This window comes from Bufo gargarizans, chromosome 4 (assembly GCF_014858855.1).
Source record: "Bufo gargarizans isolate SCDJY-AF-19 chromosome 4, ASM1485885v1, whole genome shotgun sequence".
NCBI classification, from domain to species: Eukaryota; Metazoa; Chordata; class Amphibia; order Anura; family Bufonidae; genus Bufo; species Bufo gargarizans.
This window is the reverse complement of record NC_058083.1, coordinates 215,458,908-215,472,930: the sequence shown is the minus strand read 5'-3', so window position 1 is coordinate 215,472,930 and position 14,023 is coordinate 215,458,908. Positions and strand designations below refer to the sequence as shown.

The window sequence follows — 14,023 nt, the reverse complement described above, 5'->3', positions numbered from 1 at the left end:
GGATGGCCATTGGTGCCGTTCACAGAGAGTCGGTCTGTCTCCAGGTTATTTCGTCTCCACACTACTCGGTGGTCTTGGGGTACCCCTGGCTCCAGAAGCATAATCCGACTTTCGATTGGAGATCGGCCGAGATCCTCTCGTGGTCACCGCAGTGTGGGGCTAGTTGCATCCATGGGCCTGTCAAGTTGCTGTGTACTTCCTCGGACTCTCTGTTGCCTCCTGAATACAAGGAGTACCGGGATGTATTCGATAAGGTGCGTGCGGTTGCCCTACCTCCGCACCGCCCATACGATTGTGCCATAGAGTTACAATCTGGTGCCGTTCCTCCTCGTGGCAAAGTCTATCCACTGTCGGTAGCGGAGAATGAGGCCATGGAGGAGTACGTGAGGGAGGCGCTTTCACGCGGACACATTCGCAAATCCTCGTCCCCGGCAGGGGCTGGATTTTTCTTTGTGAAAAAGAAGGGCGGTGAGTTGAGGCCTTGCATCGATTACAGGGGTCTCAATCGCATCACGATCAAGAACGCTTACCCGATACCCTTGATTTCCGAGCTGTTCGATCGCCTCAAAGGGGCCACGGTCTTTACCAAACTCGACCTGAGGGCGGCATATAACCTGGTAAGGATCAAGGCGGGCGATGAGTGGAAGACCGCGTTTAACACCAGGACCGGTCATTATGAATCCTTGGTTATGCCCTTTGGGTTGTGCAATGCGCCCGCAGTCTTCCAGGAATTCATCAACGATGTTTTCCGTGACCTGTTGCAGCAGTGTGTGGTGGTCTATTTGGATGACATCTTGGTATATTCTGAATCCATGGAGGCCCACATTCTGGATGTCAGACGAGTGTTGCAACGGTTACGAGAGAACAAGCTGTTCGGTAAGCTTGAGAAATGCGAATTTCACCGATCCCAGGTAACCTTCTTAGGTTACATCATTTCCGCTGAGGGGTTCTCCATGGATCCTGAGAAGGTTTCGGCTGTCTTACAGTGGCCCCAGCCCAGTGGTCTTCGTGCCCTGCAGCGCTTTTTGGGCTTCGCCAATTATTATCGGAAGTTCATCAGGGACTTTTCCATGCTAGCCAAGCCTCTCACGGATCTGACCAGGAAGGGCAGTAATCCCCAGGTCTGGCCGCTCGAGGCCATCCGAGCTTTTGAGGCTCTAAAGTCCGCCTTTGTGTCGGCTCCGATTCTGTCGCATCCCAACCCTGGGTTGCCTTTTGTCCTCGAGGTGGACGCGTCTGAGACGGGAGTAGGCGCCCTTCTGTCTCAGCGTAGAACACCAGAGGGTCCTCTGCTTCCTTGTGGGTTTTACTCCCGGAAACTGTCTTCCGCGGAGTGCAACTATCAGATTGGTGACAGGGAGCTATTGGCCATCGTGCAGGCCCTTAAAGAATGGAGGCACTTGCTCGAGGGCTCGGTGGTTCCGGTTCTCATCCTGACGGACCACAAGAATCTGACCTACCTCTCTGAGGCCAAGAGATTGACACCACGTCAGGCCAGATGGGCTCTGTTCTTGTCACGTTTTAATTACATGGTCTCCTACCTACCCGGTTCCAAGAACATCAGAGCGGATGCCTTATCACGGCAGTACTCCGAGCTGTCCAGGGAGGAGTCGATTCCGACTTCGGTCATACCTCCGAATCAGATCCTGGCCGCCATTCGCACCAGCCTGACCTCTCCCCTGGGTGAGCAGATTTTGGCGGCTCAATCTGGTGCTCCCTCTGGGAGACCCAACGGCAGATGTTTTGTGCCTGAGGAGTTGCGCACTCGGTTGTTGCGAACCTATCATAACTCCAAGGCCGCGGGGCATCCTGGAAAGAATCAGCTGTCCTGGGCTGTTTCACGTCTGTTCTGGTGGCCTTCTCTACGTTCCGACATCGCCGCATACGTAGCGGCATGCTCCGTTTGTGCCCAGAGTAAGTCCCCTCGGCACCTTCCGTTGGGCCTTTTGCAACCCATAGCCACCGGGGAGCGTCCATGGTCACACCTGGGGATGGATTTCATTGTGGACCTCCCTGCATCCCGAGGCCATACGGTCATTCTCATGATTGTGGATCGGTTTTCCAAAATGTGCCACTGTGTTCCTCTCAAGAAGTTACCCTCTGCACAAGAGTTGGCCTCGATTTTTGCCAGGGAGGTCTTCCGGTTGCACGGTTTGCCCAAGGAGATTGTGTCGGATCGGGGGAGTCAGTTTGTGTCCAGGTTCTGGCGCGCCTTTTGCTCCCAGTTGGGGATTCATCTCTCTTTCTCCTCGGCCTACCACCCTCAGTCCAATGGGGCCGCAGAACGATCCAATCAGGCCTTGGAGCAATTCCTTCGTTGCTATGTCTCCGATCACCAAGACAATTGGGTTGACCTCCTGCCTTGGGCTGAGTTTGCCAGGAACACGGCGGTGAACTCTTCCTCTGGGACGTCTCCCTTCATGGCCAATTATGGGTTCCAACCTGCCGTGTTACCGGAGGTATTCTCTCCCCAGGATATTCCGGCTGTGGAGGATCACCTTTCCGTCCTACGTGCTTCTTGGGTACAGATCCAGAGGTCCCTTGAGGTCTCTGCGCAGCGCCAGAGACTCCAGGCTGATCGCAGACGAGCGCCCGCTCCTTCCTACCAGGTCGGAGACCGCGTATGGTTGTCCACCCGCAACCTCAACCTTCGAGTGCCCACTCCCAAGCTGGCGCCTCGCTTTGTTGGTCCCTTCCGAGTGCTTCGCAGGGTAAACCCGGTAGCCTATGCCCTTGCGCTTCCTCCTGGCATGCGGATCTCCAACGTGTTTCATGTCTCCCTGTTGAAGCCACTGGTGTGTAATCGTTTCACTTCCTCGGTTCCTCGGCCTCGTCCGGTCCAAGTGGGCAATCGTGAGGAGTATGAGGTGAGCAATATCCTGGACTCACGCCTGGTCCGCGGTCGGGTGCAGTTTTTGGTCCATTGGCGTGGTTATGGTCCAGAGGAGCGTTCCTGGGTTCCCTCCGCAGATGTCCATGCTCCTGCCTTGCTCCGAGCCTTCCACGCACGCTTCCCTCAGAAACCGTTCTTTACTCCGCGGAGGAGGGGCCCTTGAGGGGGAGGTACTGTCATGGTCTTACCTTCTTGCTGTTCTCCTTCGTTTGACATGTGCTGGCGGCCATCTTGGTTTCTGGGTTTCTTGTAGCCTCCCACCCTGCGGCTTCTCCTTCCCACTGGGAGGAGCTGGATGCCTAGCTCATATATATAGGAGGTCTGTGGCTTCAGTTCCTTGCTTGGTCCTCCTGTGTTCACATGCTTCTAAGACTGCTGCTGCTTCTGGTTCCTGATCCTGGCTTCGTCTGACTACCCTGCTGGTTCCTGATCCAGGCTTCGTCTGACTACCCTGCTGGTTCCTGATCCAGGCTTCGTCTGACTACCCTTCTGGTTCCTGACCTCTGGCTTCGCAAGACCCTGCTTCGGTTTAGCCATCCGTTTGGACTTTTGCCTTACAGCTTGATTTTCAATAAAGCCTTCTTATTTCCACTTATCTCTTGTTGTACGTCTGGTTCATGGTTCCATGACAACAGGTTAATTAGGAGTGCACGACCAAAGGAGTCAGCCACACCTCCAATGCAGACTGCAAAGAAAAAAAATAGGGGTTAGTCAGCACATTCCAGTGTGCAGGTGCACGTCGCCATGGCTGAAATCACAAAAGCACAAACAAACACAATGCAACAGCACTCATTTGTGCAAACACAAATAATCAAGTAAATACAATTGTGCTATACTCCGTGTGGAAAATGTACCAATGTGAGATTCTTAGCAAATACATTTTGTAAAAAATCATTTGTGTTTGTCTGCCAACGACATTTACTTGTATTTACTTGATTATTTGTGTTTGCAGAGTACTGTTGCATTGTGTTTGTTTTTGCTTTTGTGCTTTCAGCCATGGCGACGTGCACCTGCACATTGGGATGTGATGACTAACCCCCACTTTTTCTTTGCTGTTGAATAAATAATGACTTTGTTTTTCTTATGACTGTACAGTATATTACTATAAAGGCTTTTCCTGGACTCACATATTGATGACCTATCCTTAGAATAGATCATCAGTATATGACTGGTAGATTATCGGGAACGAGTGTTTGTAGGAAATCCACCTTAAGCCACTTCTATATTGTCTTGGCTGTGTGTTAGGGGTCATTAGGGCAGATTTATCATCTCCCTGCTCCAGAAAAGTGGTATTAAAAAGTCACAAACACATGTTTGTGACTTTTTAAATATATAATAAATAAATAAAAAAGTTGCAATGGAAAACTGCCCTCGCCACTTTTTAGAAAGGGGTGTGGGAAGGGTTGGTGGCCAGCCACCGCTACAAATTTATCTTCATTTATGTCAGTTTTCTGGCGGAAATGAAGCCAGAAATGCACAGCAGCTCAGCGCCGACCATAGATTTTGGTTTTTTGGTTTAGGTACATGGAATGCCAGAGGATGCATCTAATTTATGGCAAGTCCTGTGCCTTGTCATAAATTAGGTGCATCCTCCGGCAGCGCAGAGGATAAAACTCCACCTTTGTCTTGCTTAAGGTGAACCTTCGGCCCAGTCTAAGGTTCAGAGCACTCTGGATCAGGTTTTCATTAGGAATATAACTTCTCCATAACTTCGACGCATCGAGCGCTAGTTCTAAAAGTAAGACTTGCAGTGTCTTACATTTAGACCATTCTCTACGCCTAAAACAGGCGCAGAATATAATGAATGAGATGGGCCTGCCGGCCCAACCCCTTCCGCGCCTACACCTTGCCCACAATTTTAGACCTGGCATGAGCAAGGGGAAGTCACAGATATTGGCACAAATAATATATGGTGTATTTAAGCTTAGTAAATGACCCCCTATATGTTCAAAATTAAGATGGGTATGGTAACTTACCAGCCGTAGCCAAAGGAAAGTGGTAAGGATCTGAGATTTTTCATTCTAGAAAAAAAAAGAGTATAGTTTAAAAGAGGTGATAAAAGGTGAGATATGGGATTATCTGATCATAAACCACCTTTTATGGTCTTTCGTCCTTGTCATGAATTATTATTAAAAGGGTTGTCTCACCACTGACAAGTTCCTTAAATCTAAAAGCCAGCACGCCCATTAGTTGATTGTTAAAGACCCCTCATCAGCTTATTTGGCAATGTAGCTATCCTTTTCATCACATAGTGATATACTTCTGTGGTCACCTATAATTTCTTGCTTGACTGGTTTCCGTTTCAAATGTAAAATTCACTAAAAGATATTGAAGGATTATTTTAAATTGAATATTATATAATATCTATACAAAGCTACTGAAATATTAGATGTCTTTTTTTCCAACTAATTGTATGATCATGTGTTGATAGCACTTGTCATAAAGAATAAATTGGTGGAGTTTTAGCCACTGGTTCCCCCACTGATCCCAAATACTTTCCAGTTTTTCCTTCTGTGTAACCTTATTGGAATGATTCAGAGTTATTAATATTGTTTGAAATTTGGTGATTATGCCTATCATCTTACTATGACCCTATTTAAATTCTTCTCTACACCTATAACCACATGGTTTCTGAGTCGTATATATTACATCCAAGAAATCTTACCACTCCAAGCACTGCATAGAGAGTGAAGGAGATGTTCACACTGGTTGGGCGGCTATAATTCAGGGTTGGACGAAATGACTTCTTATCAAACACACTCTGCAAGGATTCATATGATGGCCCAGCTTCCGAACCTGAACATTTTAGCTCATCACCTTCAGCTGGAACAATGGGGGAAATAATGAAAAATGGCAAATATTTCTTAAGTGATACATTAGTTTATTTTTCCACTTCATAATCCACATCATACAGCTACTGTTAATAACTAAATGTAACAACAATGCTGAATTATAAGAAAGTAAAATATACTTTGTATCATGTTAGCCAGTAAATACGATATATAAAAATGAGATTCCTTAGGGGTTGACGATTTTTAATGGCTAACTGAAGAGATAATGACAATATTGCAAGCTTTTGGGATTACTCAAGTCTCACAATATACATATATATTTACATATATATATATATATGAAGATTCACTTATTTATACTCAAAAATACATGGGATTAGTGAGATAGATGAGTCAACTGATTGAAAGCAGATAATTCAGTGGAGCAAAAAACATTTGTAGCAGTGAATTGTTCTAGCAATTACAGTTAAGGAGTGAGAAACTTTTATTGTCTCTTGATATATATCCAATGCATGAATGTGATGAACTCAGAAGGTCTGAGGGTCATATTCCTTAAAGCCTATGTACACCTTTGGAGGCATTTTTTTTATGATTGCGTTTTACTCATTTCTACTAAAAATTGGCCTTAATTAAAAATATTGAGCCGTTCTGTCACAAAGGGTTAACTGTTTTCTAACTATGTGACTGGTACTTTCATTTTCACTTTGTGCCGTCTGTGCCGGCATACATACATAATTCCTCTGGGTAGCCATCTTATATGCTTCTGGCCTATGTAAAGAAAACAGTGAACTCTCATCTTCTGAAGCCTGGGTCGCCTATGATATAGATGGACACTTTTATTACCACTACTCTGTAAGGCCAGCAATAAAAGGTAATAAAGGCTATACCAGGCCCAGCTCATCCTATAAGATAAGATCAGCTCGCTGTCAAGCCTGGCTGGAGCGTGACGTCATTAATTTCCAGGTCTGGTTTGAGGAGAGCTAATAGCCCTTAATTAGCTCTGGGCATAAAACCAGTCCACTTTCATATTTCATTTAGGAATCAACTTATGCCCATTCTGACACCAGATCCAGGCTCTACGGAGTATTGTGGTTAATTGGGTATCAAATATGACTAGAGGATGTGATTCCTTAGCTGACCTATGGGTGGTAGAAGAACTACAGGTCCCAGCATTACCGTGTGTGGTCTCATTCTGTAGGTAAATAAATAAGGATCGCAAATATGTATTCTGTATAAAAATATGCGGATGTATCAGGGAGATACGAGCTTAAGTATAATCCTCATTGTAGGAACTAAACTTTGATGGGGTCATAAAACACTTGGAGGCCAATCCCTAAGTTTCACAGTCACTCTGCTGCCATTGGATGACAGGAGTAAGTCTCCTGCCCATGGGAGAGTTCATAAAAACCTGTGCACAAGGACAGAGGAGAGAGACCCATTGAACATCACCAGACACTTAATTGGAAATTGACAGCATATCCCTGTATCAGAAGAACTTTGAGGGTCTCCCCTGATACATACTGAAAAGGGGTTTGCAAGGATTCAAAAAGGACATATGAACGACCATCTGAAACCCTCCAGAGAAACTAAGTATTCTTTCATCTTTTTCCCTTTCATTTGAACTGTCGTGATTATTTATATTGTTATTATTATTCTGCAGATTTATAGTAATTTTCATTAGACTTGTATGCACTGCTTTTTACCGCTTATTAAAGATTATAAAATCTAAATAGCCAAGTCTTCCATATTCTAAGCTGCTGAACAACGTACCTTGCCTTTGAAGAGACGTTACCAGGTAGTTAGTTAAATTGCATTTAGGAATTGTAGCTGGGGGTGATTGACTGCGGTTGGTCAGTAAGTGATATCCGGTTCATCCACTGATCTGTGTGATAGTGAATGACCCGGATAGTCGGCTCGTGGACCGGGAACCCAGGTGGTGGCAGTTACCGAAGTATAGTGGGGGGGTGTTAGCCGAGTGGTAATACCCCGGTCACGTGAGGTCTCTGTGTGTGCGCAGACTCCGTCACAGACCACTACGTCAGAGCTGTGGGATCCGGAGCGATCGGATCCATAGTTCGTGACACCGTCATCTAATAAACCTTATCTGTAAACTACTAAGAGGTCATAAACATTTAAGTCACATTCTTATCAGTAAGATAATAACTGAGCTATAATAAGTGTTTATAATGTCAGAGATAAGGAACCCATCAAAAAATCCAGAGGCTACTACTAGAGCATCTCAGCTATGTACAGAAAAAAGGGCTCCAAATTTTTAATAAAAATGATTTTAGCTCAAAATTAGTACAATGCACTCTGGTCTGAGTGTGTTAAAGTTTGTCATAAGCTTGTACTCTCAAACTGTCACGGCTGAGGATGGGGAAAACCCTCAGCCGTGCGGTGCCAGGTGATGGTAAGGTTGCTACTTGGCCAGAACCACAGAATTAGGGAGCAGGTCACCTTCTAGCGCTTCCCTAATCTGACCCTGACTCCTAGCTGCATGGGCCGCCCTTAAAGGTAGGAGGGCCCATACTCAGGAACCTCGGATCCCTACTGAACCTCCGTTGTTCCCTGAGCTAGGAGCTGGGTAGACAGCCCGTTCCTCCTGGACACGGAGAAACAGGAGTCTAAAGTGGCCAAGCTACAAGGGGAACAGAAACAACTTATGGCAGTGACAGGCAAATGCAACCAACACAACACTCACCTGCCACAGACAACAAAACCTGGAACCCATGTGCAAGTGCTGCTGTTCAGAACACAAACGAACACAGCACACACCAGACATCACACAGGAACCCAGGACCATAAGTTGCAATAATAAGGAAACCCCCACACACACCTTCATAACACTGTGTAACATAGTTTTATGACCAGAAGGGTGGCCCCCACTGGCAGTTGTTAAATAACCAGGAGGATGTCTCCAGCAAGCATGGCTGAAGCACCCTCTCTGACTACTGCCTTCCACTGAGGCTTTATAGGGCCAAGAAGCCACACCCAACAGTCAGACACACCCAGTGCTCACACAGAAAGAAGGGAGTTAACCCTTCCAACACCAGGCAGGGTAGTGAAGCCACACAAAGGGAAAAGCACACAAACACACTCACCTGTTACCGCCGGCAACGGCATGCGTGGCAACCGTGTCCTGAAGAACAGCCAGCAGGCCGAGACACTGCCACCACATGCACACAACACCAGACGTTGCCGCGGACAACCGCAAGTGAAGGGAAGTGCATACAAACATGACCACGTGCACAACAAACAGACAAAGGAAGTGTACACAAACACACGTTGCCAAGGGCAACCACACGCATGTCTGTAGTCCGCGGCAACCGCACCTGAGGCAAACCACTAAGTGCCCCCAGCTGCGGTTGACACAACACCAAACCGCAGGCAACTGCATGCGGCTCCCAAGGAGTCACAACCATGACCAAGGGTCATGACACAAACCTTCTTGTCTTTCTTAGATTTGAAATTTTCTTTTAATAAGACAACTGACTTACTAAATAAACTGTCTACAATAGGTCCCCTAACAAAGGGAATTATCCTTGCTACCATGGATATGGAATCTTTAGATTCCAATATTCCATGCCGGTAGGTACTAAAAGCCTGCCAGGTTTTTATTAAAAATAAAGAAAGTGGCAACAAATCTGTGTAACTTCGGCTACTTTCACATTAGCGTTTTCAATTCCGTCATAGGATCTCAATAGCGGAAGATAACGCTTCAGTTTTGTCCCCATTCATTGTCAATGGGGACAAAACTGAATTAAATGTATTCCGTTCTGTTTGGTTGCGCTCCCATCGCGGACAGAATAACGCTGCAAGCAGGGTTTTTCTGTCCGTGATGTGGTGCTGAGCAAAACGGATACACATTGTAAGTCAATGGGGACGGATCCGTTTTCTCGAACACAATAGAAAATGGATCTGTCTCCCATTGCCTTTTAATGGTGTTCATGACGGATCCGCCATGGCTATAGAAGACATAATACAATCGGATCCGTTCATGACGGATACATGCGGTTGTATTATGGTAACGGAAGCGTTTTTGCAGATCCATGACGGATACACCAAAAACGCTAATGTGAAAGTAGCCTTATCAAACTACTACCCATAACTACTTTTCATTTGGAGACAGCATATATCTTCAAAAGACCCGTGCTGAAATTGGAAGCAAAATAGCACCACAATATGCAAATCTGTTCATGGCAAAGCTTGAAATTGACTTCCTATCTGGATAGATTGCAGGCTTGGGCAGATAAGTGGTAGATGAGGTTTAACACTGACAAATGTAAGGTTATGCACATAGGAAGGAATAATGCAAGTCACCCGTACATACTAAATGGTAAAACACTCGGTAACACTGACATGGAAAAGGATCTAGGAATTTTAATAAACAGCAAACTAAGCTGCAAAAAACAGTGTCAGGCAGCTGCTGCCAAGGCCAATAAGATAATGGGTTGCATCAGAAGGGGGCATAGATGCCCGTGATGAGAACACAGTCCTACCACTTTACAAATCATTAGTCAGACCACACATGGAGTACTGTGTACAGTTCTGGGCTCCTGTGAACAAGGCAGACATAGCAGAGCTGGAGAGGGTCCAGAGGAGGGCAACTAAAGTAATAACTGGAATGGGGCAACTACAGTACCCTGAAAGATTATCAAAATTAGGGTTATTCACTTTAGAAAAAAGATGACTGAGGGGAGATCTAATTAATATGTATAAATATATCAGGGGACAGTACAGAGATCTATCCCATCATCTATTTATCCCCAGGACTGTGACTGTGACGAGGGGACATCCTCTGCGCCTCGAGGAAAGAAGGTTTGTACAGGCTATAGCTACTAGAGAGGGGTCGTTGATCCAGGGAGTTAGTCTAATTGCATGATTGGAATCGGAAAGGAATATTTTATTCCCCTAAAGTGAGGAAAATTGGCTTCTACCTTACATTTTTTTTTTTTGCCTTCCTCTGTATCAACTTGCAGGATGACAGGCCGAACTGGATGGACAAATGTCTTTTTTCGGCCTTATGTACTATGTTACTATGTTACTATCTCCCTGTCCCATCAAGCCTCTGGCCTACTAAAATTAGCATAGCCACTGAGCTATTCAATAAAATGTATCCCTTTAGTGCCACCTGCTGTTTGTTCTTTTTCTTATTTCTTTGTCTGGATCACTGAGAAGGCCGCACATGCTCAGTTTCATCCTCCCACTGCCTCCTGAACTATATCCAGGAACGTGGATATAGTAATAAAGCCATTCAGAAAGGCTATCAGAGAGCATGACAACTCGAAAGATTTGAATTGGTAAGCAAAAAAAAACCTATATAACGATTTGATGAAAAAAACGTACCGTATTTTTCGCCGTATAAGATGCACTTTTCCCCCCCCCCAAAAGTGGGGGGAAAATAGCAGTGCGTCTTATACGGCGAATGCAGCTTATTTTGCGATTTGCGAATTTTTGCGCGAATTTTTTGCGCGAATTATTTTGCGATTTTCAATGATACACCCGCTGCGATGCCGCGCGGCGGGTGTATCTGCTGTGAGGGAGGAGGGGCTGGGGGCCGGCGTCTGCTTTTATAATGACAGCGGGGCCCGTGCAGTGACTATTCTACTACACGGGCCCCGCTCACTGTATAATCGTATGTCTAATAGTAAATAGTTATGTACATAATCGCTTAATGAGCGGAGTACTTACAACTACAAACGCTCGCCGAGAGGAGGGAGGAGGCAGGCTGGGAGGACAGGCGCTGGCAGTGTGTGAGTCATACGTCACGCGCCTGCGCCGCCCACTTTATGAATGAAGCAGGCGGCGTGGGCGCATGACGTATGACTCACGCTGCCAGCGCCTGTCCTCCCGGCCTGCCTCCTCCCTCCTCTCGGCGAGCGCTTGTAGTTGTAAGTACTCCGCTCATTATGCGATTATGCACATAACTATTTACTATTAGACATACGATTATACAGTGAGCGGGGCCCGTGTAGTAGAATACAGTCACTGCACGGGCCCCGCTGTCATTATAAAGCCAGATGCCGGCTCCCAGCCCTGTATTGAGGGTCATTCACTACAGGGACACTTATGGAGGGGATCTGTGGATGACACATAGCATAAGATGCTATATATGTGTCATCCACAGATCCCCCCCATAACTGTCATACACAGAGACCCCAATAAGAGCCACCCACAGATCCCCCATAAGTGTCACCCACAGATCCCCCATAAGTGTCACCCACAGATCCCCCATAAGTGTCACCCACAGATCCCCCATAACAGTGCGTCACCCACAGATCCCCCATAACAGTGCATCACCCACAGATCCCCCATAACAGTGCATCACCCACAGATCCCCCATAACAGTGCCATCCACAGACCACAATTAGTTCAAAACCCACCAAAAGCACACCTTTTGGTTCAAAATATTTTTTTTCTTATTTTCCTCCTCAAAAACCTAGGTGCGTCTTATAGGCCGGTGCGTCTTATACGGCGAAAAATACGGTATTTATTTCAACATTTAATGGCAATTCGAGAGAGATACGAGAATACCTTCAGCAACATTGACCAATTCTGCTATCAGAGAGATTTCGCATTTGCATTATGTCCATATCCACCTGTCACATGGAGGAGAAGTCGCAATTTAAAGGACATTTTGACTTCTAGTCATTTTGTTCCTCCTAAAGCCAAATGTCCTTTTGGCAGCAAAAGCCAAAAATGGGGTTCTTACTCTTGAGTTGTACAGCATGTAAATTTATGATCAGAGCCACTACTTTTGACAGTTCCAATGGGGATTGTCAATGCAAAATTGTCCACAACATCACCTGCCGCACTGAATCCGTCATTTATTATGTCACTTGCCTATGTGGGCTTATTTATGTAGGCATGACATTGAGACCTCTCAAGGTCAGAGTCCTTGAACATGTCAATAAGATCATAGCAGGCGGTAAAGCGGCGGATGATGCTGTTGACAAGTTTCAAAATATTCCTAGGCATTTTCAGGATCATCACAATGGAATTCCTTGTGGCTTTAAAGTAAGAGCCATGGTTGGGGGGTTTGGCTGGCGAGAGCGATGGCTGCCCGAGAATTCAGCTCCGGCACCTCAGCGACGTTAACGCAACAAAACCCACACCTAGTCTATCCACACCCGAACAGGCCTCCAACATCATGGGCAAGACAAAGAGACAATTGCCGCGGTTACTCTGTGAAAACTTAAAAAAATACTTTGACAAGAGCCAGAGCCAAGATGACGCCGCAAGCCCTGAATCAGCCGAGTCATCATCTCCGGTGAGAGCGCTAACCCCGGCTCAGACTCTTACCCCCGGTTCTCCCTCGTCTCCTCCGGTCCACCCACACTAACCCAGACCGGGATCCCCCACCTTACCACTGACCCCGGGGGACATTAAAGCAGCGGGCACATGCGTCCAAGATGGCGCTGGGGATGTTACGATCTCTCCCTCCAGCAGCCTTTAGAAGAGGAAACAGCACCTGGATACTGAGCCGGACTCCCAGGAGGGCAATCTCCTCACAATTTCTGATGTAATGACCCCAGAGACAGACTGTCTAACAGTATTTCCCACATCTGAAAAACCAGTATCCGAAGAAACTTTTAAACTAATGCTTCAGGCCCTAAAATCTGCAATGTTTACTAACCTGGCAACTCTGATAGCTACTATTTCTACCAAAGTGCAGGAGTTAGAGGTTCACACGTCTCATATAGAGACCAAGATGTCAGAATTCGCTACCTCTCAAAATGCCATCATCGATGCCTATAACGACATGGTGGAGGAGGTGGAAATACTCAAATTAAAATTGGCGGAAATTGGTGGATATAGAGAACCTCTTGCGTAGAAACAACATCAAATTCCATGGCATTCCTAAAAATATCACTAACTCTAACCTCAACTCCTATTTACAAAGGCTGTTTTTGACGCTTCTCCCTCATCTGTCGCCTCAGGACTTTAGCTATAGATAGGGCACACAGAGTCCCGAACTACCTGGGACCTGAGGTTCCGAGAGATGCTTTGGCCCGCATCCACTTTTACACCACTAAGGAAACGATAATGCAAGCAGCACGAAAATTTGGAAAATTGCCTGCCCCCTGCCCGCCTATACACGGACCTCTCTGCGGCTACCTTGCGACAACGCCGCTTCTTAATTCCTATCACTGCATCCCTACGAGAATGCAACACTCCGTACAAGTGAGGATACCCGTTGAAGCTGCTTATTTCAAAAGAAGGCCGTACCTATTGTCGGGCAGTAATAATTAAATTAAGAATGATTAATTATGGTCATAAAAATAATTAACCATGAAAAAATAAAATGTATAAAATTTGTCATAAATGCTTAAAATCA

The 14,023-nt window shown here is 46.1% G+C and overlaps 1 protein-coding gene across 1 annotated transcript in view; it reads right to left on the bottom strand.

Annotated features, from left to right (window-relative positions):
• LOC122935327 (5-hydroxytryptamine receptor 3A-like) overlaps positions 1–12,663 on the bottom strand; it is a 46,787-nt gene extending 34,124 nt beyond the window's left edge. Inside the window, exons 1-3 of the mRNA XM_044291093.1 lie at positions 12,558–12,663; positions 5,559–5,716; positions 4,870–4,914 (exon numbers count right to left, since the gene is read on the bottom strand). Coding sequence (XP_044147028.1) covers positions 4,870–4,914; positions 5,559–5,716; positions 12,558–12,663 — 309 coding nt within the window. The remainder of the gene's footprint in view (positions 1–4,869; positions 4,915–5,558; positions 5,717–12,557) is intronic.
• Between the last annotated feature and the right edge of the window lie 1,360 nt (positions 12,664–14,023).